Genomic DNA, 25,975 nt, shown 5'->3' with positions numbered 1-25,975 from the left:
ACCTGCCTTTGGCCCATATCCCTTAATACCTTTGGTTGCCAAAAAGCTATCTATCTCACATTTAAATTTAGCAATTGAGCTAGTATCAATTGCCGTTTGCGGAAGAGAGTTCCAAACTTCTATCACCCTTTGTGTGTGGAAATGTTTTCTAATCTCGCTCCTGAAAGGTCTGGCTCTAATTTTTAGACTGTGCCCCCTACTCTTAGAATCCCCAGCCAGCGGAAATAGTTTCTTTCTATCCACCCTATCTGTTCCCCTTAATATCTTATAAACTTCGATCAGATCACCCCTTAACCTTCTAAATGGTAGAGAATACAACTCCAATTTGTGTAATCTCTCCTCGTAACTTAACCCTTGAAGTCCGGGTATCATTCTAGTAAACCTACACTGCACTCCCTCCAAGGCCAATATGTCCTTCCGAAGGTGCGGTGCCCAGAACTGCTCTCAGTACTCCAGGTGCGGTCTAACCAGGGTTTTGTATAGCTGCAGCATAACTTCTGCCCTCTTGTACTCCAGTCCTCCAGATATAAAGGCCAGCATTCCATTAGCCTCATTGATTATTTTCTGCACCTATTTGATACTTCAATGATCTATGTACCTGAACCCCTAAGTCCCTTTGGACATCCACTGTTTTTAACTTTTTACCATTTAGAAAGTACCCTGTTCTATCCTTGGTAGATGAATTAACAGCACAGATAGATATTAACGATTATGATATAGTTGCGATTACGGAGACATGGCTGCAGGGTGACCAAGGATGGGAACTGAACATCTAGGGGTATTCAATATTTAGGAAGGACAGGCAAAAAGGGAAAGGAGGTGGGGGTAGCGTTGTTAGTAAAGGAGGAAATCAACGCAATAGTGAGGAAGGATATTGACTCGGAAAATCCAGATGTGGAATCTGTATGGATGGAGCTAAGAAACACCAAGGGGCAGAAAACGTTGGTGGGGGTTGTCTATAGGCCCCCAAAAAGTAGTGCAGATGTAGGGGAGGGCATTAAACAGGAAATTAGAGACGCATGCAAGAAGGGTTCAACTATAATCATGGGTGACTTTAATCTACATATGGATTGGTCAAACCAAATTAGCAATAATACAGTGGTGGAGGAATTCCTGGAGTGTGTACGTGATGGTTTTCTAGACCAATACGTTGCGGAGCCAACTAGAGAACAGGCGATCCTAGACTGGGTCTTGTGCAATGAGAAAGGATTAATTAACAATCTTGTGCGGGGTCCCTTAGGGAAGAGCGACCATAACATGATAGAATTCCTCATTAAGATGGAGAGTGAAGTAGTTGAATCTGAAACTAGGGTCCTGAATCTAAATAAAGGAAATTACAAAAGTATGAGGTGCGAGTTGGCTATGATAGATTGGGCAACTTTACTGAAAGGATGATGGTGGTTAGGCAATGGCTAATATTTAAAGAACGTGTGCAGGAATTACAACAATTATCCATTCCTGTCTGGCGCAAAAATAAAACAGGAAAGGTGGCTCAACCGTGGCTTACAAAAGAAATTAGGGATAGTATTAGATCCAAAGAGGAGATATATAAAATTGCTAGAAAAAGCACCAAGCCTGAGGATTGGGAGCAGTTTAGAATTCAGCAAAGGAGGACAAAGAGATTGATTAAGAGGGGAAAAATAGAGTATGAGAGTAAACAAGCAGGGAACGTAAAAACTGACTGTAAAAGCTTCTATAAATATGTCAAGAGAAAAAGATTAGTGAAGCCAAGTGTAGGTCCCTTAGTCAGAAATGGGGGAAATTATAATGAGGAACAAAGAAATGGCAGAACAATTAAACACATACTTTGGTTCTGTCTTCACAAAGGAGGACACAAATAACCCCCTGGAAATGTTAGGGAACCAAGGGTCTAGTGAAAGGGAGGAACTGAAGGAAACCAGTATTAGTAAAAAAAAAATCGTGCTAGGGAAATTTATGGGGCTAAAAGGCTTACAAATCCCCAGGGCCTGATATTCTACATCCCAGAGTACTAAAGAAAGTGGCCCTGGAAATAGTGGATGCATTGGTGATCATCTTCCAAAATTCTATAGACTCTGGAACAGTTCCTACATATTGGGGGGTGGCAAATGTAATCCCCACTATTTAAAAAAGGAGGGAGAGAAAAAAACAGGGAATTACAGACCAGTTAGCCTAACATCAGTAGTGGGGAAAATGCTAGAGTCTATTATAAAGGATGTGATAACAGAACACTTGGAGGGCATTAATGGGATTGGACAATATCAGCATGGGTTTATCAAAGGGAAATCCTGCTTAACAAATCTACTGGAGTTTTTTGAGGAGGTAACTCGTAGAATAGATAGGGGAGAGCCAATGGATGTGGTGTATTTGGATTTTCAGAAGGCTTTTGATAAGGTCCCACACAAGAGATTAGTGTGCAAAATTAAAGCACATGGGATTGGGGGGAATGTACTGGCATGGATTGAGAATTGGTTGACAGACAGGAAACAGAGTAGGAATAAACGGGTCTTTTTCTGCGTAGCAGGCAGTGACTAGTGGGGTACGGCAGGGATCAGTGCTTGGGCCCCAGCTATTCACAATATATATCGATGATTTGGATGAGGGAACTAAATGTAACATTTCCAAGTTTGCAGATGACACAAAGCTAGGTTGGAATGTGAGCTGTGAGGAGGATGCAAAGAGGCTCCAATGTGATTTAGACAAGTTGGGTGAGTGGGCAAGAACATGGCAGATGCAGTATAACGTGGATAAATGTGAGGTTATCCACTTTGGTTGTAAAAACAGAAATTCAAATTACTATCTGAATGGTGATAGATTGGGAAAAGGGGAGGTGCAATGAGACCTGGGTGTCCTTGTACACCAGTCGCTGAAAGCGAGCATTCAGGTGCAGTAAGCAGTTAGGAAGGTGAATGGTATGTTGACTTTCATTGCAAGAGGATTTGAGTACAGGAGCAGGGATGTCTTACTGCAGTTATACAGGGCCTTGGTGAGACCACCTCTGGAGTATTGTGTGCAGTTTTGGTCTCCTTATCTGAGGAAGGATGTCCTTGCCATGGAGGGAGTGCAACGAAGGTTTACCAGACTGATTCTTGGGATGGCAGGACTGACGTATGAGGAGAGATTGGGTCGACTAGGCCTATATTCACTGGAGTTTAGAAGAATGAGAGGTGATCTCATCGAAACATTTAAAATTCTAACCGGACTAGACAGACTAGATGCAGGGAGGACGTTCCCGATGGCTGGGGAGTCCAGAACCAGGCGTCACAGCCTCAAGATACGGGGTATGCCATTTAGAACCGAGATGAGGAGAAATTTCTTCACTCAGGGTGATGAACCTGTGGAATTCTCTACCACAGAAGGCAGTGGAGGCCAAGTCATTAGATGTATTCAAGAAAGAGATAGATATATTTCTTAATGCTAAAGGGATCGAGAGATATGGGGAAAAAGCGGGAACAGGGTACTGAGTTAGACGATCAGCCATGATCATTTTGAATGGCGGAGCAGGCCCAAAGGGCGAATGGCCTATTCTTGCTCCTACTTTCTATGTTTCTATGGCCTTGCATGGCAGAAAAAGTGCCTAGAATGTTGATAAATTGGGTACTCATGAAGTCTCTGTGCTTAAAAGCAGAATCTATTGACAACTATTTTTGGCACTGTAAATTCATCTCACCAGCAAAGGAAGCAATTGCATCTGATACAGTCGAGGACCCCACACAGGCACTAATGGCTGACTCTGAAGCAGTGAATCACTTTGAATGCTTAAGTTCTCTGTTGCAACTGCCAGCAGACATGAAATTTGAATCCATTTTCAGTGTTGATAAGGAAGCCTTGATGCTGTTACTCTGAGTGAGAGTGAAGAGGTATAAGTGAATGGATTTAGTGAGCAGATAGAGGTGGAGGAACCAGCCCCCATCATTGAAAATGCCTACCAATTGCTTGGTTAGCAGCTGACAACTAAGTCAGATGTCTTCATCGAACTTTTGTTTGCACTAAATACTTTATGGACCAATATGGTAACAGCAGCAAACAAACAACAATCACAGAATATTTTGCAAAATGACTGAACTTTCCATTGTGCTGCTCATACAGTGCCCTGGTTTCAATCATATGTGTTTGAATCATTGCTTTAATGTGTTTTGAAGTTTCTAATGTTTCTCTAGCAATTTGTTGTGGTGTTTCATTAAATTTGTTTAATTGAAACAATTGGATAATTTGATTTTTTTTGAGCAAAAAACAACTTTGAATTAACGGGAGTAGACTGTATATTTTTTATGATTGGTGGTCCTATCTAAAATGTAAAGTGATATTCTTTGAAAGGTATTTATATGAACTTTAGCAACTGTAGGAAAATAGGTCACTGCCAGTTAGATATGGGACATCAATTGAATCAAAGGGTTTCTGGTGAGACAGCTGCAATAACAAAGATCAAGAGTGTGGCAAAAATTTACCTAAACGATCAAAGTGATTCATTCCTTGTTTCCTTGGTTTAAAGTGTATTTTTTTGCTATATTACTATTTAATTATAAATAAAGATATTAATTGCATTGATCTGTAAACCTGTGGGGATGGGTTTTCAACTTGCCACCTGGGCGTAAAACTGACGTCGTGGATTGGCTTGCCATTATTTTCCTTTCCATTGACCTCAGCTGAGCTTCAACGCCAGTTGTATGCCTGGATGGTTTTTGTGGTATTATTTGCTTTTGCAAAAAGAGTTTTGTAGTATAGTGTAAGATTAATTAGATCCTTTAGGAGATTATTATAGGTGGGGTAATTGTTACCCTCTGAGGTACGCACCTCTACAAGGACATAGTTTAGAAAAGTTACAGATTCTGGATTGGAGAAGACAATGTCCAATTGCAGGGACTGCTGTTCAACTGTTGAGAGAATGGAATGAAATTGTAACAAAGGGTTTTAATGTCCTCAAAACTCTGTGATTAAATTACAGCCATTTTGTTTTAGTTTAGAGACTCCCTCTTTTAATATGTGTTTTTTCTCCCTTTTTTTGGGTTTCAACATGACACACTATCCCTAACTGGGTGGGTAAGCCTTCTGGTCCCCGGCCTCAACCAATGCTGGTCTGAAACTAGGATGTGTGTGGAAGTAATGTGGGGTGACACTTTCTCTGTCTTCTCTTCCCTTACCTAAAATGAAACTAATGGCCACTGCTCAGCATCTTTTCATGACGCAGAGATGAAATTGGGAAGCCAGAGTGTATAGAATGATTTTTCCTTACTAGTTATAAAATTGATGAGTATTAATTTAGAAATGTACCCACTGAATCATGATTTATCTGTGATGAACCTGTATATTTCTGAAGAGATACAGTTTTGACATTTAATTTACAGCTTTCGAACAAGCAAAGGAGTTGGCTATTCAGCACATTTTGTTGGAAACTGTTTGATTGTGACATCATTGAAGTCAAAAGGAAAAGGTTTCCAGCATTGTGTGAAGTATGATTTTCAACCCAGAAAGGTAAATACATGATATAACTAACACATTTATAGATTGAAGAATACATTTTGTTGAAAATAAATATCAGTGTGTTGAAAAGTGTGTTTTCCTTACTATGTCAATGTAGTAGGTCAGGTTTTTGCATCTCATTGTCTTCCCTGTTTTATATTAAAAGTTATGCTGTAAGTTTTTGTACATAGCTTATGATTATTAAAAAATCTTAGTTAAAATATAGTTACTTTTATAGTTAGACAGTTATGCTTCAAATATTTCTAATACAAATTTAGCTTGTGTTGTATTCTAATACCTAGTGTAATAGAATACAACAAGCTGACAGGGCATCAGCCTTGGTGCAGTGGTAGAATTCTTGCCTCTGTGTCATGAAGATTGTGGGTTCAAGTCCCACTCCAGTGACTTGAGCACATAATCTAGGCTGACACTTCAGTGCAGTACCGAGGAGTGCTGCATTGCCGGGAGGTGGACGCGAAAGATCCCATGGCACTATTCGAAGAAGAGCATGGGAGTTTTACCCAGTGTCTTGGCCAATATTTATCCCTCAACCAACATCACTAAAACAGATTAACTGGTCATAATCTCTTTCTTGTTTGTGGAACCTTGCTATGCACAAATTGGCTGCCGCATTTCCTACATTACAAACATGACTATACTTCAAAAGTACTTCATTGCCATAAAGCGCTTTGGGGTGTCCCGAAAGGCACTATATAAATGCAAGTCCGTTCTTTACTTTTGAGAGATGAAAGTAATACAGGACCATATTTGTGAGGGGACTATAAGGGGTAGATGCTGAGAGGATGTTTTCCCTTGTGGGAGAGGCCAGAACTAGGGGCCACAGTTTAAAAATAAGGGGTCTCCCATTTAAGACGGTGATGAGGAGAAATTTTTCCTCTGAGGGTCGTGAGTCTGTGGAACTCCCTTCCCCAGAGAGCGGTGGAGGCAGGTTCATTGAATATTTTTAAGGCTGAGTTAGATGGATTCCTGATTAACAAGGGAGTCAACGGTTATAGTAGGCAGATGGGAAAGGAGGGTTGAGGTCACAATCAGATCAGCTGTGATCTTATTTAATGGCAGAGCAGACGCGAGGGGCCGAATGGCCTACTCCTGCTCTTAATTTGTATTTTCGTTTGTTCATATGTATGTACTATTGAAACAGCTGAACCCAAGTTGATCTACTGTCAAATAGGATAAATATTAAAGATGAGTACCAAAATAATGCTTTTCTTGAAAGCATATAAAGTAACCTCAAAGGACAGCAACATTCTACTTAGGCTTGTTCTTGATACAGGCAGTAAGATGAATGCTCATTTGCAACAACTGATTGCTTTACTTGATACACATTGAAATGAATGGACTCTATCATGCCTAGCACTGAGCAATTGTCAGATTTCACTAATATAGGTGATATAAATAACTTGTGTGTATTCTTATGGTTTCTTGTATTTTGCAGTGGTACATGATCAGCATTGTGCACATCTACAATCGCTGGAGAAATAGTGAGATTCGTTGTTATGTCAATGGTCAGCTGGTTTCCTATGGAGATATGGCTTGGCATGTCAACACTAATGATGTAAGTTCAATGTTTGCCTTAGGGGTAAAAAGGAAAATGGGTGGGTTGAACGAGCAAGCACTTGTACAGGTGGTGATTGAAGGATGAGGGATCAAGGCTTACTATTTATCATAACGCCACTTGTTAGTGTTTTCAGAAATTCTATAATACTAAATCTGACACCCAAGCAAACTTTTTTAACATACCTATCCAATCAAAAGTTTGTATCTGTCTCATATATCCGTAGGGCTTTGGAAAGTATGGAACCACCCCCTCCATCAAGCTCTAGCAAATGTGCTTAGATTATCTGTCCCTTTTGACATATATAAAAATGATTCCCCCCCCCCCCCCCCACCGCTATTTGTTTGTATCAAACAAAATTTAGACATTTTAGTGGCAAAGACCTGTTGTGGCTAATTTACTTTGCCTTTCTTTAAACTTTATGTTAGCACTGAAAATACTGGATAGTGGGGTGCTATGTAATGGAAGATAAAGTGAGCTTAGACTGTTCGCAGCCATTTAATGATTTGATGCCTGAATTCTTATTTTTAGTAGTTTTGTGCAACAACACTGGTTGGGTAGGGGCTGCTTACGTTGAATCAAGCCTTGGAGAGGGTGCAGAGAAGATTTACCAGAATTGTAACAGGGATGAGGACTTCAGTTATGTGGCGAGACTAGAGAAGCTGGGATTGTTCTCCTTAGAGCAGAGAAGGTTAAAGGGAGATTTAATAGAGCTGTTCAAAATTATGACAGGTTTTGATAGAGTAAATAAGGAGAAACTGTTTCCAGTGGCAGGAGGGTCGGTAACCAGAGCACACAGATTTAAGATAATTGGCAAAAGAACCAGAAGGGAGATGAGAATTTTTTTAACCCAGCGAGTTGTCATGATCTGGAATGCACTGTCTCAAAGGGTAGTAGAAGCAGATTCATTAGTAACTTTCAAAAGGGAATTGGATATATATTTGAAATGGAAAAAATTGCCGGGCTCTTGGAAAGAGCAGGGGAGTGGGACTAATTGGATAGCTCTTTCAAAAGAGCTGGCACAGGCACGATGGGCCGAATGGCCTCCTTCTGTGCTGTAAGCTGCAGTCTCCTGGTTCTGCTGGAAAATGTTTGTATATGACCTGTTTGTTTTAACAGATACTAAATGTAATCTTACACCATGAAGTCATATTATGCTTGGCTCACAATGCATAAACATTCATTATTGTGTTACTTGTTTCCTTTGTGTAGAGTTTTGACAAATGCTTTCTGGGTTCATCAGAAACTGCAGATGCAAATAGGGTATTCTGTGGCCAGCTTGGAGCAGTATATGTGTTTACTGAAGCACTTAACCCAGCACAAATATTTGCAATACATCAGTTAGGACCTGGATACAAGGTATGTCTATACAGTGTCTCTAGAATGAAAGTTTTTTTTAACTGTGTAATATTTGTGTCTGTATGCAGTGTATTTATTGAAGTTTGAACTTGAAATTTACAGTAACGATGATGTTAAAGGTACCAGCTCACAAGATAGGTACAGATGAGAGAGACTATTTGTCCCATCTTAGCTCATCTGTTGAGAATCAAAAAACTTACATTGCTTCCATTGTGTTATCCAACTGTCATTTGAAGAGTTTAGGCTTTTGCCTTCACTACCTTACCTAGAAGACCATTTGTACACTCTTTCCATGAAGAAGTTCCTCCTGTCGTCTGACCTAAACTTTCAGTACACCCAGATTAACCTATATCCCCTTGTTCTTATATCCTGACCTAGAAACATAGAGAATTTACGGCACAGAAGGAGGCCATTCGGCCCATCGTGTCTGTGCCGGCTGAGAAACGAGCCACCCAGCCTAATCCCACTTTCCCGCATTTGATCCGTAGCCCTGCAGGTCACGGCTCTTCAGGTGCACATCCAGGTATTTTTAAAATAAGTTGAGGGTATCTGCCTCTACCACCCTCCTCAGGCAGTGAGTTCCGACCCCCACCACCCTCTGGGTGAAAAAATGTTTCCTCATTTCCTCTCTAATTCTTCTACCAATCACTTTAAATCTATGCTCCCTGGTTATTGACCCCTCCGCGAAGGGAAATAGGTCCTTCCGACTCACTTGATCTAGGCCCCTCATAATTTTGTACACCTCAATCAAATCACCCCTCAGCTTCCTCTGTTCCAAGGAAAACAACCCCAGCCTATCCAATCTGTCATCATAGCAAGAATTCTTCAGTCCTGGCAACATCCTCTTAAATTTCCTCTGCACCCTCTCTAGTGCAATTACATCTTTCTTGTAATGTGGTGACCAGAACTTTGCACAGTACTCAAGCTGTGGCCTAACTAGTGTTTTATACAGTTCCAGCATAACATCCCTGCTTTTATATTCTATGCCTCAGCTAATTAAGGAAAGCATTCCATATGCCTTCTTAACCACCTTATCTATCTATCCTTCTATCTTCAAGGATCTGTGGACATGCGCTCCAAGGTCCCTCACTTCCTCTACACCTCTCAGTATCTTCCTATTTATTGTGTATCCCCTTGCCTTGTTTGCTCTCCCCAAATGCATTACCTCACACTTCTCCGGATTGAACTCCATTTGCCACTTTTCTGCCCATCTGACCAGTCCATTGATATCTTCCTGCAGTCTATAGCTTTCCTCCTTATTATCAACCACTCGGCCTATCTTTGTGTCATCCGCAAATTTCTTAATCATGCCCCCTACATTTAAGTCCAAATAGTTAACGTATACCACAAAAAGCAAAGGACCTCTTATCGAGCCCTGCGGCACTCCACTTGAAACAGCCTTCCAGTCGCAAAAACACCCGGCGACCATTACCCTTTGCTTCCTGCCACTGAGCCAATTTTAGATCCAATTTGCCACATTCCCTTGGATCCCATGGGCCTTTACTTCTTTGACCAATCTGCCATGCGGGACCTTGTCAAAAGCCTTGCTAAAATCTCTGTAAACTACATCAATTGCGCTACCCTCATCGATCCTCCTTGTCACCTCCTCGAAAAATTCAATCAAGTTAGTCAGACACGACCTCCCCTTAACAAATCCGTGCTGACTGTCCTTGACTAGTCCGTGCCGTTCTAAGTGACAGTTCATCCTGTCCCTCAGAATTGATTCCAATAACTTGCCCACCACTGAGGTTAGGCTGACTAGCCTGTAGTTACTCGGTCTATCCTTCGCTTTTTTAAACAATGGTACAACGTTAGCAGTCCTCCAATCTTCTGGCACTACGCCTATATCCAGTGAAGTTTGGAAAATGATTGTTAAAGCCTCCGCTATTTCCTCCCTGGCTTCTTTTAACAGCCTGGGATACATTTCATCTGGCCCTGGTGATTTATCCACTTTCAAAGATGCTAATCCCCTTAATACTTCCTCCCTCACTATGTTTATCCCATCTGACACACCTTAACATGGTGCTCTTGGTTAACCATATCTATGCCTTTTAACGTTTTGTATACTTTTATACAAATCCTCCTCAATCACCTCTTTCCAAGGATAAAGAGCTCCAGTCTTTCCTCATAACTCAATCCTTTGATGCTAAGTATTTTTTGCCATTGTCTGGAATTTCCTGGAAACTTGTATCATATTAATGGCGTGCACCATTATTCCACCGTAGAAATTGCAGGAAATAATTTGAAAGCAATACTTTCTGGACCCTCACCCTTCTCTGTGTTAAGAAGTCGAAAGGATTATAATGATCTATAAACTGGGCTTTCCCCTGTTCTTAATTATCATGATGTGGAGATGCCGGTGATGGACTGGGGTGGACAAATGTACGGAGTCGTACAACACCAGGTTATAGTCCAACAGCTTTATTTGAAATCACAAGCTTTCGGAGCTTTGCTCCTTCGTCAGGTGAGTGAAGGGTTCCATAAAGGCACCACATATATAGTCAGAGAACAATGCCTGGTGATTACAGATAATCTTTCCAACTGCCCGTTATCACACCTCGGCAGAGAGATTATCACAGCAATCAAAGGAGTGGATGGTGTTCAGACAGGTTAGTCAGGGACACATTACATCCAAGAATACTGAATACACAAGGGGTCAGATAACAAAGACAGAGAGAGAGAGAGACCCGAAAGGCAGAGAGGGAGAGAGAGAGAGAGAGAATGTCCAGTTGTATTAAAAACAGATAACTTTTTTTCGCTGGTGGGGTTACATGTAGCGTGACGTGAACCCAAGATCCCGTTTGAGGCCGTCCTCGTGGGTGCGGAACTTGGCTATCAATTTCTGCTCGACGATTTTGCGTTGTCGTGTGTCTCGAAGGCCGCCTTGGAGAACGCTTACCCGAAGATCGGAGGCTGAATGTCCTTGACTGCTGAAGTGTTCCCAGACTGGGAGGGAACCCTCCAGTCTGGCGATTGTTGTGCAGTGTCCGTTCATCCGTTGTCGCAGTGTCTGCATGGTCTCGCCGGTGTACCATGCGGGGCATCCTTTCCTGCAACGTATGAGGTAGACAACGTTGGCCGAGTCACAGGAGTATGAACCATGTACCTGGTGGGTGGTGTCTGTGTCGATGATCTGGCATGTCTTGCAGAGTTTGCTGTGGCAGGGTTGTGTGGTGTCGTGGACACTGTTCTCCTGAAAGCTGGGGAATTTGCTGCGAACGATGGTCTGTTTGAGGTTGGGTGGCTGTTTGAAGGCGAGTAGTAGAGGCGTGGGGATGGCCTTAGCGAGGTGTTCGTTGTCATCGATGACATGTTGAAGGCTACGAAGAACATGGCGTAGTTTCTCCACTCCAGGGAAGTACTGGACGACGAAGGGTACTCTGTTGGTTGTGTCCTGTGTTTGTCTTCTGAGGAGCTCTATGCGATTTTTCGCTGTGGCTCGTCGGAACTGTCGATCGACGAGTCGAGCGTCATGTCCCGTTCTTACGAGGGCGTCTTTCAGCGTCTGTAGGTTTCCATCGCGTTCCTCCTCGTCTGAGCAGATCCTGTGTATTCACAGGGCCTGTCCATAGGGGATGGCCTCTTTGACGTGGTTAGGGTGGAAGCTGGAAAAGTGGAGCATTGTGAGGTTGTCCGTGGGCTTGCGGTATAGTGAGGTGCTGAGGTGCCTGTCTTTGATGGAGATTCGTGTGTCCAAGAATGAAAACGATTCTGAGGAGTAGTCCATGGTGAGTTTGATGGTGGGATGGAACTTGTTGATGTTATCGTGTAGTCTCTTCAGTGATTCTTCGCCGTGGGTCCATAGGAAGAAAATGTCGTCGATGTATCTGGTGTATAGTGTTGGTTGGAGGTCCTGTGCAGTGAAGAAGTCGTGCTTGAACTTGTGCATGAAAATGTTGGCGTATTGGGGTGCGAATTTGGTCCCCATGGCTGTTCCGTGTGTTTGGGTAAAGAACTGGTTGTCGAAGGTGAAGACATTGTGATCCAGGATGAAGCGGATGAGTTGTAGGATGGCGTCTGGAGATTGGCTGTTGTTGGTGTTGAGTACTAAGGCTGTCACAGCGATGCAGTCATCGTGGGGGATACTGATGTAGAGTGCCGACACGTCCATCGTGGTGAGTAGTGTTCCTGGTTCAAGTGGTCCGTGGGTGCTGAGTTTTTGTAGGAAGTCGGTAGTGTCGTGACAGAAGCTGGGGGTTCCGTGTATGATGGCCACAGCGAAAAATCGCATAGACCTCCTCAGAAGACGAACACGGGACACAACCAACAGAGTACCCTTCGTCGTCCAGTACTTCCCTGGAGCGGAGAAACTACGCCATGTTCTTCGCAGCCTTCAACATGTCATCGATGACAACGAACACCTCGCTAAGGCCATCCCCACGCCTTCAAACAGCCACCTAACCTCAAACAGACCATCGTTCGCAGCAAATTCCCCAGCTTTCAGGAGAACAGCGTCCACGACATCACACAACCCTGCCACGGCAAACTCTGCAAGACATGCCAGATCATCGACACAGATACCACCATCACACGAGAGGACACCACCCACCAGGTACATGGTTCATATTCCTGTGACTCGGCCAACGTTGTCTACCTCATACGTTGCAGGAAAGGATGCCCCGGAGCATGGTACATCGGCGAGACCATGCAGACGCTGCAACAACGGATGACCGGACATCGCACAACAATCGCCAGACAGGAGGGTTCCCTCCCAGTCGGGGAACACTTCAGCAGTCAAGGACATTCAGCCTCCGATCTTCGGGTAAGCGTTCTCCAAGGCGGCCTTCGAGACACACGACAACGCAAAATCGTCGAGCAGAAATTGATAGCCAAGTTCCGCACCCACGAGGACAGCCTCAACCGGGATCTTGGGTTCATGTCACGCTACATGTAACCAGCGAAAAAAAGTTATCTCTTTTTAATACAACTGGACATTCTCTCTCTCTCTCTCTCTCTCTCTCTCTCTCTCTCTGTCTTTGTTATCTGACCCCTTGTGTATTCAGTATTCTTGGATGTAATGTGTCCCTGACTAACCTGTCTGAACACCATCCACTCCTTTGATTGCTGTGATAATCTCTCTGCCGAGGTGTAATAACGGGCAGTTGGAAAGATTATCTGTAATCATCAGGCATTGTTCTCTGACTATATATGTGGTGCCTTTATGGAACCCTTCACTCACCTGACGAAGGAGCAAAGCTCCGAAAGCTTGTGATTTCAAATGAAGCTGTTGGACTGTAACCTGGTGTTGTACGACTCCTTAATTATCATGGATGACCCGAAGAAGGCGCAAAGGAATGAGGCACTCGCGTAAGGCACCATGGCCCAAGACTGCATCAAAGTCATATTTTGGAAATTGCCTACATAAACTTGTCACAATGCAATTACATCTTCCCTCCCTTCTGTGCAAGGTTCCCTTTTTATCTCGCTGTAATTTTTTTTTAGTCGAGTATCTTTGTCCCTGACTTTTGTTTTTCCTTTTCTATTCCCATTCTGAATCTAATTATATTTGTGGTCACTGCTTACCAAATGTTCCTCTCCTTTTAACCCGCCTACTTGTTCTGCTTTATTAGCCACAACTAGATCAAGTAGATCTTCCTTGTTGGAATAAGAACATAATGAATGAGCAAACAATGCTGAACACATTGTAGAAAACCTTCCATCTCACACTTTTCCATATCACAGTTTATTTTTGGATCACTAAAATCGACAATTCTAACTTTTTTCCTCCACGTTTTTGAAGCTGTTACTTTCATAAATATATTATAAAATTATTATACATTTAGGTACACATACATGTAATTTATGAAGTTGTACATATAATTTATCAATAGATATCTACTCAAATATTATAAGAAGCCATTACATGATTAAGGGTAAATGTACATAGATATTTTCTGAAGTTATTGTATATTTAGGTATTTAATTGCACACATTTTATAAAAATATGCATTCCTATATGTAGTTTATTAGTCACTGCACATCATGACTGCATGGTGCCTTTGAGAGAAATGTATCGCCATATTGGGTTGCTTGTACTCTGAGCAATGCAGCTGGAGGAGCTGAAGCAGATTGTTTGGCCCTGAGTTGTGGGATTAGTCAGGTTTGAGGGCAACGGGCAGGAGTCCTGAATGCTGATGGTTGGGTTTGGTGCTCCTTATGGCTGATGGATGGGTTGCTTCTTTTGAGGGGGTTTCTAAAAGTGGACCTCAGGGTCTCTGGTATTTCCCCAATTCAAGTTGGAGGCCAGATATCACTCCTTTTTTATGTTCCTATGCTCCAATTGTCAAAAAAAAAATCCACATACTTCAGCCACGTGTTTGTTGTGGTTAGGGCTGCACTCCACCATAGAAGGTAATCAGCAAAGTGATGGAAGGTGTCGTCGACAGTGCTATCAAGCGGCACTTACTCACCAATAACCTGCTCACCGATGCTCAGTTTGGGTTCAGCCAGGACCATTCGGCTCCAGACCTCATTACAGCATGGACAAAAGAGCTAAATTCCAGAGGTGAGGTGAGAATAATTGCCCTTGACATCAAGGCAGCATTTGACCGAGTGTGGCACCAAGGAGCCCTAGTAAGATTGAAGTCAATGGGAATCGGGGGAAATCTCTCCAGTGGCTGGAGTCATACCTAGCACAAAGGAAGATGGTAGTGGTTGTTGAAGGCCAATCATCTCAGCCCCAGGACATTGCTGCAGGAGTTCCTCAAGGCAGTGTCCTAGGCCCAACCATCTTCAGCTGCTTCCTCAATGACCTTCCCTCCATCCTAAGGTCAGAAATGGGGATGTTCGCTGATGATTGCACAGTGTTCAGTTCCATTCGCAACCCTTCAGAAAATGAAGCAGTCCATGCCTGCATGCAGCAAGACCTGGACAACATCCTGGCTTGGGCTGATAAGTGGTAAGTAATATTCACACTAGACAAGTGCCAGGCAATGACCATTTCCAACAAGAGAGAGTCTAACCACCTCCCCGTGACATTCAATGGCGTTACCATCGCCGAATCCCCCACCATCAACATCCTGGGAGTCACCATTGACCAGAAACTAAATTGGACCAGCCACATAAATACTGTGGCTACAAGAGCAGGTCAGAGGCTGGGTATTCTGCAGCGAGTGACTAACGTCCTGACTCCCCAAAGCCTTTCCACCATCTACAAGGCACAAGTCAGGAGTGTGATGGAATACTCTCCACTTGCCTGGATGAGTACAGCTCCAACAGCACTAAAGAAGCTCGACACCATCCAGGACAAAGCAGCCCGCTTGTTTGGCACCCCATCCACCACCTTAAACATTCACTCCCTTCACCACTGGCGGACAGTGGCTGCAGTGTGTACCATTTACAAGATGCACTGCAGCAACTTGCCAAGGTTTCTTTGACAGCACCTCCCAAACTTGCAACCTCTACCACCTAGAAGGACAAGGGCAGCAGGCGCATGGGAACCCACCACCTGCACGTTCCCCTCCAAGTCACACACCATCCTTACTTGGAAACATATCGCCGTTCCTTCATCGTTGCTGGGTCAAAATCCTGGAACTCCCGACCAAACAGCACCGTGGGAGAACCTTCACCACACGGACTGCAGCTCACCACCACCTTCTCAAGGGCGATTAGGGATGGGTAATAAATGCTGGCCTTGCCAACGACGCCCACATCCCATGAATGAATTTTAAAAAAGGAGCATGTATTTTCTTGCAGCTGGTAGTGAGAGTCATGCAAACCTGCTTGTTGTGTGGGTCGAGGGCTTTGCTCGGTAGTTAGGCCCAGCAAGCTCTGAACTTGGTACTCTGGAATGGTAAGGGCTGTCATGTTCCTGTTGATTTTTCATGCTGCTGTCCAGAATGGCTGGATGTTGAAGTACGACTGGAATATGTATAGGAGGGTGCCCTTCTGGCCGTAGCCACTCCAAGAATTGTCTGGTATGGAGGGGTGGCATTTGTGGAGCATGTGTGGGGTGCAATGTATGATTTTGAATTGATGTGGAGATGCCGGTGATGGACTGGGGTTGACAATTGTAAACAATTTTACAACACCAAGTTCCGCACCCATGAGGACGGCCTCAACCGGGATCTTGGGTTCATGTCACGCTACACGTTACCCTACCAGCGAACAAATGTTATCTGTTTTTAATATAACTGGTCAGTTGCTGTCTTTTCTATGTTTCTACCTCTCTATCTCTGTTTTTTTTTGTTGTTTTTTTTTGGTGATTTGTATATTCTGAGACCTTGCAGGTAACACCTGTCTGTCTGCACACTGATTGCCTTGGCAACGAGCAGTTGAAAAAACTGTCTGTAATCACCAAGCATTGTTCTGTGAATTATAAATGCAATTTCATTTCGAGGATTTCATTTCCACATCGTTCACCTGAGGAAGGAGGATGCCTCCGAAAGCTTGTGAATTTAAAATAAAATTGCTGGACTATAACTTGGTGTTGTAAAATTGTTTACAATTGATTTTGAATTAGCTTTCCTGCATTTTGCTGTAGTGGTGGTGTTTAGGATCTGACTTGATACCTTCTGCTATTCCTTCACCCTTAATGGCTTGGCATAGGTCATGTTCCGAGGCAACTTTCAGGCTTTCTGTTCTGTTGTAAGAAATAGGAGCAGGAGTAAGCCATATGGCCCCTCGAGTCTGTTATAGAGGTGAGAATGGTACTGAGCGTGCAGCTGCACCTGCAAGAAGCTGTTGGGAGTGGGGGAAACGTTTTAAGGGAGTTAGCATGCCTGACATCAACAAAGTAATTTATGGTTCTGGAGTTATTGCTTCACCTGGAGATAGCATTCTTGATCATGTTGGGCAAGATGAAATTTGTCATCTAATTTGTGGAAGAGCATATTCTAGCCTTCATGGAGGAGATGGCCTGATTTGGTAATCCATTTCTCTTGGCAGGCTCTGCATCCAACTGAGGTAAGTCTCTGGGAGCTCCCCATTGTGCCATATGGAGAGAGCTGATAGACAGGCGGGATCTTTAGGGAGGCACAGACCTGACTCCAGACTGAGCGAATTACGAGGTGATTCCCTGGCTTTCTGCTGATAATTTCTGAGGGTGTATGATCGATGGGCTGTGTTAGGAGGGAGGCGTTGGCTTCTATTCACATCACAGATTATGTTGAGGGGGTGCTTGGGACCAGGACACAATCAACTGTCCAGTGGTAATGTCTTAAAGAGTCTTTGCTCTTGTTTTGGTGGCATTTGAGGTGTTTTTGTGGTCTTTTACCTGCCCAAAGGAACTTGGAGATTCAACCGTCCAGGTCGCAGAATACTCCGTACCGAATCCCTTTATCATTTTAAACATGTCGGTTAGATCATCCCTCAACCTTCTAAACTCTAAACACGAACCAAGCTTGTGCAACCTATCCTCATAATTCAACCCTTTAAGCCTTGGTATCATTCTGGTGAATCTGCGCAGTACACCCTCCAAGGCTAATATATCTTTCCTGAGGTTCGTTGCCCATAAGTGAGCATAGTACTCTAGATGTGGTCTGACCAAGGCTTTGTACACTGAAGCAGCACTTCCTCACTTTTGTATTCCAATCCCCTTGAGATAAAGCCCAACATTATATTAGACTTTCTGATTACGTTTTGTATTTGTGCACTAGCTTTTAGTGATTTGTGCACATGGACACCCAAATCCCTTTGCTCCTCCATAGTTCCTAGTGTCTCACCCTTAAAGTATTCTGATTTATCTTTTTCGGATCCAAAGTGGATGGCCTCACATTTCCCCACATTGAACCTCGATCTGCCATAGTTTTGCCATTCACTGATGTCCCTTTGTAACTTCCTGCTCCCATCTACACAACTTACTGTGCCTCCCAGCTTAGTGTCATCTGAAAACTTGGAAACATAGCTCTCTATTCCTTCATCCAAGTTATTAATATATATGGTGAAAAGCTGAGGCCCCATTACAGATCCCTGGGGAACACCATTTTGTCACATCCTTCCAATCAGAAAGCATTCCCTTTATCGCTATTCACTGTCTCCTCCCTCCCAACCAATTACCAACCCATGTCACAAGGTTAGGCCTGTTTTAGTGTAGTTGAGTCTGTATCCAGAGAGTCGTCCAAATTCTTTGATGCTTTGGAAGATGCTAGAGAGTGACATGGTTGGGTTGGTTACATATAACAGTGTGTCATCAACAGGAGATTTTGTGCTCATTTCCACCTGCCTCTACTCCATAGATGCCTGGTTTCATTCTGATCCATGTGATTAGAGGTTCTATGGCTAGAGCGAAGGGTACAGAGGATGGGGGCATTCTTGTCTCATCCCCAGTGCAGTCGGAATGTGGAGGAGTTGAAGCCATTGGTGCACGCTGTGGATGTGAATTGTGAATTCAGGATTGTAATCTACCTCCTGAATGTTTGGCCAAAACCCAGTGTCTCAATTGTTGCAAGGAGGAGTTTCCACTCAAATTGATCAAAATACCTTTTCTGCATCCAGCGACAATACTAGGGCAGGTGCTGCACAATGCAGCAGGTGAGGCTAGCCTGGAAGTATCCTAGGACTCTGAGTTTCCAAGGAGGGCAAGATTGAGGTGCTAATGCCTTGAAGGATATGGTGGTTGGCAAGAGTGAGTTGGAACATAATTGTGCGATGACCTGAGATGATTCTTGGCCCTATATTACAGCTTGTGACTCAGGATAGGCAAGATTGTTTCAAGATGTAGTAGTCTATTCTGGAGTATGTCTTGTGGGGATTTCAGAGGGTGACTACCTTTTCAGTGGGTTGTAGGAACTGCTAGACATTCACCAGGCCCAGTTCATTACACTGCACTTGGATTGCTCTGGTTGCCTGTCTTGGGTACGCTGTATTTACTTGGAGTTTGTCCCATTGTGGGTGGAGGGCACTGTTTAGGTCTTCACCCATGACCACTGTGCTTTCCATGTGAGGTGGTGGGGTACGCATTAAAGATAAACACGTTGAGTATTGTTATGGGTTCTCAGGCTCTTTATCCTTTTGTCAGGATTGAGCAGCTGTCTTCAGGGGTGGTTGTCTCTAAAGGAAATGTTTTTCTTTAGTAGTATGGCCCCTTTCTGCCCTTGGCCAAATAGGAGGCAGTTAGCGTTTGCTCCGCCCACTGTCTTGTAAGTTTGGTGTGTTCTGAAGGGGTGAGGAGAGTCTCATGATGGAATGTCCCATACATCCATTCTTCTTCTAGGTAGATTAGCATTTTTTGGCTTGATAAGGCGATTGATTCTCTTGATGTTAAGTAATATAGTTTTGTGGACAGGTTGGTATACTGTGGGGTGGCTTTTTGTGTTTGAGCAAGCTGTAGGTATAGCTTTTCCACTTGTGGCCTTGGAATTAGGGAGCTGCTTGGTTGTTGCGGTTTTACTTGTGCTCCGTGTCCTTTTGGAGGTTATGCCTCAGGTCCCTTCATAGTGCTCCTGTGCATGCAATGCCCGTGGTAATCATTCGCTTACACCGTATCTGTTATTGATTCTTCTCTTCTCCCATACCCTCCCCATCATCATTCTTTAGTCCCTTGGGGTTCTTGTTTGTGAGGTGAGTGCCTTGTTGGCTGCTGAGTAGTAGGGAGAAGCTGGTTTGTGACTGGTGTGCTGGAGTTAGTGAGCCTTAGTTGTCAACTCCCACATGTGTCATAGGGTCATACCCTTGCACTTAAACAGTTATAGCGTATTTCTTTCCTGATGAAGGAGCATTTTGTGCAGTTTTATCTACAATAGGTCAAATTTAGCACATATGTAGATATAAGTCTCCAGTATGATGTGCCCAGTGATCATTGGGAAAGTCCATAGCAAAACGTTGCTTATAATGTGGGTTCCTGCATTCAATTTCTCTATTAGGGTGTGTCCTCTCCCCTCCAGATATGAGCAAGATATTTGTTCCTGTGGGTGGTGGATATCCTTCATTGGTTATGGATTTGTAGGTGCTATGAGTGGCCAAGTGGGGGTGGGGAGAGATGGTTACGAGAGACAGCCCTTTTTCCCTTGTTAACTGGTAATTGGTTGCTATTGTGCCTTCCCCTGTCCCTAGGCTAATGACTATCTTTTATTTTTTCTGATTGAGTTGAGTGGACTCCCCCACTTTGTCCCATCCATTTTTCTTCCTGCCTGTGGCCATCTAGCATCATTCTGCTCAGCCTGATCATCTGCCGCTTGTCCTGGGGAGTAGGACAGTCTAATTGGGTTGGGACTTGTTTTGGTCAGCTATCCTGGAGAAGTAGTATTGGAGAGCTCTCTGGATTGTCAACTCTTTGTCCTGAGGTGTGGGAACTTGTTTTAGTGCTGTGGGTGGTTATTCTAGCACTTCGATCTTTTTGGGGTTGTGAGGTCGATTTGTTTGTGTGTCACTCTTTTGTATGTGTTTCTTTCCACCTCTGATAGGCTGGCAGTGCCATGTGAGTACACGGTGGGAGAAGGGGAGCCCCTCGTTTGGGGTGTGCGTATGCTTCTTCTGGTTTAGGAAGGCTCTGGCCTTCTCTGGAGTGTCAAAGGTGGGAGGAACACCTGTTTGGATTTTTAGTCTGGCAGGATAGACCATCCTGTCCTCAATACCCTGATTTCAGAGGGTCAGCTGGATGCCATTGAAACATAGAAACATAGAAAATAGGAGCAAGAGTAGGCCATTTGGCCCTTCGGGCCTGCTCCGCGATTCGAGATGATCATGGCTGATCGTCTACCCCAGTACCCTGTTCCCGCCTTTTCCCCATATCCCTTGATCCCTTTAGCATTAAGAAACATATCTATCTCCTTCTTGAATACATCTAATGACTTGGCCTCCACTGCCTTCTGTGGTAGAGAATTCCACAGGTTCACCACCCTCTGAGTGAAGAAATTTCTCCTCATCTCAGTTCTAAATCTTTCCCTTTCCTCCCTCCCCCCCCCCCCCCCCCTGATCTTCCCATCTTTCCTCCCCCCCCCCCCCCCCCCCCCTCGATCTTCCGTTCCAGCGCCGGATGACGACGTCTTGCTCTCTCTCTTTCACTACCCCCACCCCCTGTGTTGCTGCTCCTGACGGCAGCCAGCCTGTCAATCCCCCCCCCCCCCCCAACCCCACCGCTGCCAACCTGCCATCATTTCAAAATTGTGCCCAATATCTTAGCTTCATTTTCACAAACCCAGGATTCCAGCTCATTTATTTGGTGTTCTGCTTGAGCACTATCACTGAAGAGCTCAGCTTCTTGATGGTTATCGAAAATTTTATTGCGCTTTCTAAATAATGCCTGTAAGTCAGGTTGTTGGGTTAGGTTTGATTTGTCTGCTTTTGGAATTTAGAATTGTCTCCAGTGGTTCATATGAGTGGAATTTGTCAATGGTCGTAGGAAGGCAGTGATGGGAATGACTTGGATTTTTGAGTGGCGTTTCCTGCACCTGGGGTGGGACTTGCTTTAGTCAGCTGTCCTGGATAAGTATTTTTGAGCAGCTGTTGACGACAGCATATCCAGTGGATTTTGTGTCCTTTGAGTCCTGAAGGGTGGCATTTGAGATGGGGGGTCTTTGGCTGAGTGTCCTGAGGGGAGGCATTTGAATTGGGGGGGACATTGGCTGAGTTTCACGGGGAATGCTTTCTGTAGCAAGAGCTGGTAAGTGCATCTTGCCTTTTACAGTTGTTCGGAACTGTGACAAGTTGCTCCTTCCTTGTTGTGCCATTTGTGATCCTGTAATGTGATCACCTGCGGTTGAAGGGAGCATCTTTGTCCTGGCTGGGGGGGGGAGGCCATTATACAACTCTGTTCCTACTGGAGAGTTCTGTACATTGGTCTGCAGACTGTTCCCCCTGTTGTGTGGGGTATGAAGGCTTGCGGGTGTTTGAAGAGGTCATTGAGGAGGGAGGGGTTTCAGGGGGCAATAGGTATTCCGTGACTGGAGAGGATGGTAGCCCCATTGTCATCTACCTGTTAGGGGCTGTGGGTAGAGTTGTTCGGGGTGATCCCTTGGACTCGTCAGCACTTCTTCAGGTGACAGACAATTCTTTTCAAGTGCTGTTCTGTGGGCAGTCTCCTTGCCAGCATATTTAGTTCTTTCTTAGCTTCAGTACTGGAGGGTGTGGGCGGAACTGTGGGTAGCACAATGTTGCAGTTGGTAGGTAGTCAGCCATTATGGTGAATGTTGATTGTGTGAATGCTGCACCAATTGTTGTATTGGCTGGGGGGGTGGAGTTTAGAGTAAGTTTCTTGAATATTGGGGCTGATCTCGCTATGCTGTCTGTGTCAGGGATCCTTGTGGGTCAGTGATATACAGGGGACCGGGAGTGTGATGCCTTGTGGGCTGGGTTTTCTTTTTTAGTTTGATATAAGCTATTTTTTTTTGTTGGTTCTCCGTAGATGTATTCCCTTGAGTTTAGAAGGTTGAGGGGGTGATCTAATCGAGGTATTTAAAATGATTAAGAGATTCGATGGGGGAGATACAGAGAAACAATTTCTTCATGGGGGAATCCAGAACAAGAGGGCATAAAATTAGAGCTAGGCCATTTAGGAGTGAAATTAGGAAGCACCTTTTTACACACAGGATAATGGAAATCTCGAACAATCCCCCAAAAGGCTGTGGATGCTGGGTCAATTGAAATTTTCAAGACTGAGAATGATAGATTTTTGTTAGGTAAACATATCAGGGATATAGAACAAAGGCGCGTATGTGGAGTTGAGGTACAGATCAGCCATGATCTCATTGAATGACGGAACAGGCTTGAGGGGCTGAATGACCTAATCCTGTTCCTACATTCCAATGTATTCAATTTGCTTTTTTGGCAACTACTGCTCTCCCAGGGTTTTCAATGTAGGGAAAGTATTTGAATGTGAGTCACATGCAAGATGTATAGAAGGTCAAAAGCTTCATTGCATGTGACCTCTGGACCTAGACGATCTTTGAAAAATGCCTGCAGAGAGAAGTGCCTCACTTTGTATGTTTTGCCTCATGAAGAGCACTAATTAACCAAAAATAGAGATTTTCTTTTCAAATTTTTACCGAATATCTGGTGAAATGTAAGGAAACTGAAGCAATGTAATGTTTTGCATACATCAGTTTAAAACTAGCTTGCTGCTTTCCATTGGAAATTGGAATAGTTAGGAATATAAGGGCTGAATAAAACACTTTATAGGAGGTTTTCCCCAGTAAATGTATCAGTGCTTGTATTTTTTTAAACTTCATTTGTATTTATTTCTGTAATTAATTGCATTTGTTACTGTGTGGACTCATTACTTTCAAAGTTGTACCAAGGAGGTTACTTCCCTGCAAATATAGATGTGAAAGCAGCTTTCATTTATGACTATTGAGATCTGATGCTGAGATGTTCAGAAACACAATTAATTCCTAGGAAGTATATTTGTATCCTAGCTGGGAGTGAAAAAACTCCTGTATACAACATTAAAATAGTGTTTCCATTATAATAAAATTGCAATGTATGCTGCTAAACTCTGTAGTCTTTAATTAAACTGTTTTAAATTTGGTGAAGTGAGCTAATTGTAATTTGGGTTGAGCCTTCATTTGTTTGGAATCATTCCAAATGTGGTAGGTGTTTCCACAAAGTGCATAGTAGAAAAATATTTCATTCTCTTTGACGATCAGCTGATAATTAAATATAAAAGTTAAAATAAATTGAAGTAAAACAGGTTAATTCCTTCCTTTTAACGCTGTTAAATACTGCATAACTCTTGGCTGAATTACTTTGTTTTTTTTTCCTTTCAATATATTTTGCTGAATTTAATCTTAATTCTGTAGCACATCTAAAAATGCTGCAAACATAGAAAAGGCATATATAAAATTTAATTACTGTACACAGACACAAAATTCAATTCCCAATAAAAGTTGTTCAGTGTATTTGTTTGCCTGTCTATATAAAACAAATGCATATCCCTTCAGCAATGATACTGTAGTGCAGTGCTAACCGCCTGTTTTCTTTCACACCAATTGCTACATCTACCAAGAAAGCAAAGACCACACGCAAAAATACATAAATATTTTAAGTTATAAGTGGTGCATTTAACTTTCCTACAGTTGAAATCTACAGTACTTCGAGAATTTTTTTTTAAGATACACCTAATTAGTTCATACAGAATTATAGTAGCTACAAACTTGGATCATCAAAAGAAAAAGATTCATCCTTGATACTTACTTTTGTCAGCTAAAAGAGTAAATCTTTTCTGATATATATATTTGAGTTATCTTTATGTTTTGTTTGATAATGCATTGTGACATATGTTATTTTATGACTCACACTTGGTAAGTTGGCTATATCAAGACCTAAAAATAGCAAAGATAAGCCAAATGAAAATTAATACCTTTAAATTTGGCTTTTTTACATGACATTGAGGAAGTTTTTTTTAATGCAGAAGACAAAATGATGAGGAATGACTCAAATCAAAATAGCAATTCCATTTAAATGCATCGTTGAAGCAGTAACCGAGGTCTGTCAATGATTGGCTGTAGATTATGAATTACACAGAAGATTCATGTTCAGACGTGGAGAGGAAGCCACGTTTGACTGAACAATTTTGTTGGTGACAGAAGCCTTGCAAATATATTTAAAATAAGGAGGTCTGAAGGGAGTGCTGCTTCGAAATGCGGATCAATGGGCAAATTGCTGCTGATGGCAGTCGGGTAGGAAGGAGGGCAGTGACTGAAGACTTGATGGGTGAGATCTGTGAAGGAACGTGGCAGGGAGAGGAGAGACTGGAGGAGAATGCTTAGCTCACATTTACATTGATGGGGAATGGGTGTTAGTGCACATTCTGAACAGATTTATGAGGTGATCAGGCAATGCTTAGGTTGGGGCTTCGTTATGTTATAATGTGGCCCAGTGACGGTCCCAGAGTTTGAGGCACACTCCATCTTTGTTTCAGTGGCATAGCAGTTACAAATGCTACTTTGTGACACAGTTGGGTCAGGGTAAGGGGCTGGTAGTGAACTACTCCTTTGGCACATGCTAAACCACTTCTTGGAAGCTAGCGTGTCTGGACATGGTACCGGTTTTGCTCTGAAAAATTCAGCAATTAAAGCTTTTTTCCCCTTCAGGTGAGAGACAGCATGCAAGTCACAGAGCATGCAATATTATTTCACAGCATTTAATGGAACAACAACAACAACTTGAATTTATATAGCGCCTTTATCATAGTAAAACATCCCAAGGCGCTTCACAAGAGCGTTATCAAACAAAATTTGATATCTCGCCGCATGAGATATTAGGACAGGAAGAGGTAGGTTTTAAGAAGCGCCTTAAAGTAGGTAAAGAGACAGTGAGGTTTAAGGGGGAATTCCAGAGCTTATGGTCTAGGTAGCTGAAGGCACGGCCGCTAATGATGAGAATTGGGGATGCGCAAGAGGCCAGAATTGGGGGAGCGCAGAGATCTCGGAGGTTTGTGGGTCTGGAGGAGGTTACAGTGATACGGAGGGGCGAGGCCTTGGAGGGTTTTGAAAACAAGGACGAGAATTTTAAAATCGAAGGGTTGTCAGACTGGGAACCAATGTAGGTCAATGAGCACAGGGGTGATGGGTGAACGGGACTTGGTGCCAGTTAGGATATAGACAGCAGAGCTTTGGATGAGCTCAAGTTTTTGGAGCATGGAAGATGGAAGGCCAGTCAGGAGAGCATTGGAATAGTTAAGGCATAGGAGGTAACAGGCATGGATGAGGCTTTCAGAAGCAGATG

General features: G+C 43.3%; 1 protein-coding gene across 2 annotated transcripts in view; it reads left to right on the top strand.

The window, feature by feature from the left end:
* Positions 1–25,975, top strand: part of nbeaa (neurobeachin a) — a 637,170-nt gene that overhangs the window by 99,812 nt on the left and 511,383 nt on the right. For both annotated transcript variants that reach the window (XM_067985944.1, XM_067985943.1), the window contains exons 6-8: positions 5,325–5,451; positions 6,896–7,015; positions 8,228–8,374. In XM_067985944.1, coding sequence (XP_067842045.1) covers positions 5,325–5,451; positions 6,896–7,015; positions 8,228–8,374 — 394 coding nt within the window. The remainder of the gene's footprint in view (positions 1–5,324; positions 5,452–6,895; positions 7,016–8,227; positions 8,375–25,975) is intronic.

This window comes from Heptranchias perlo, chromosome 6 (assembly GCF_035084215.1).
Source record: "Heptranchias perlo isolate sHepPer1 chromosome 6, sHepPer1.hap1, whole genome shotgun sequence".
Taxonomy (NCBI): Eukaryota; Metazoa; Chordata; class Chondrichthyes; order Hexanchiformes; family Hexanchidae; genus Heptranchias; species Heptranchias perlo.
This window is presented reverse-complemented; position numbering and strand designations above follow the sequence as displayed.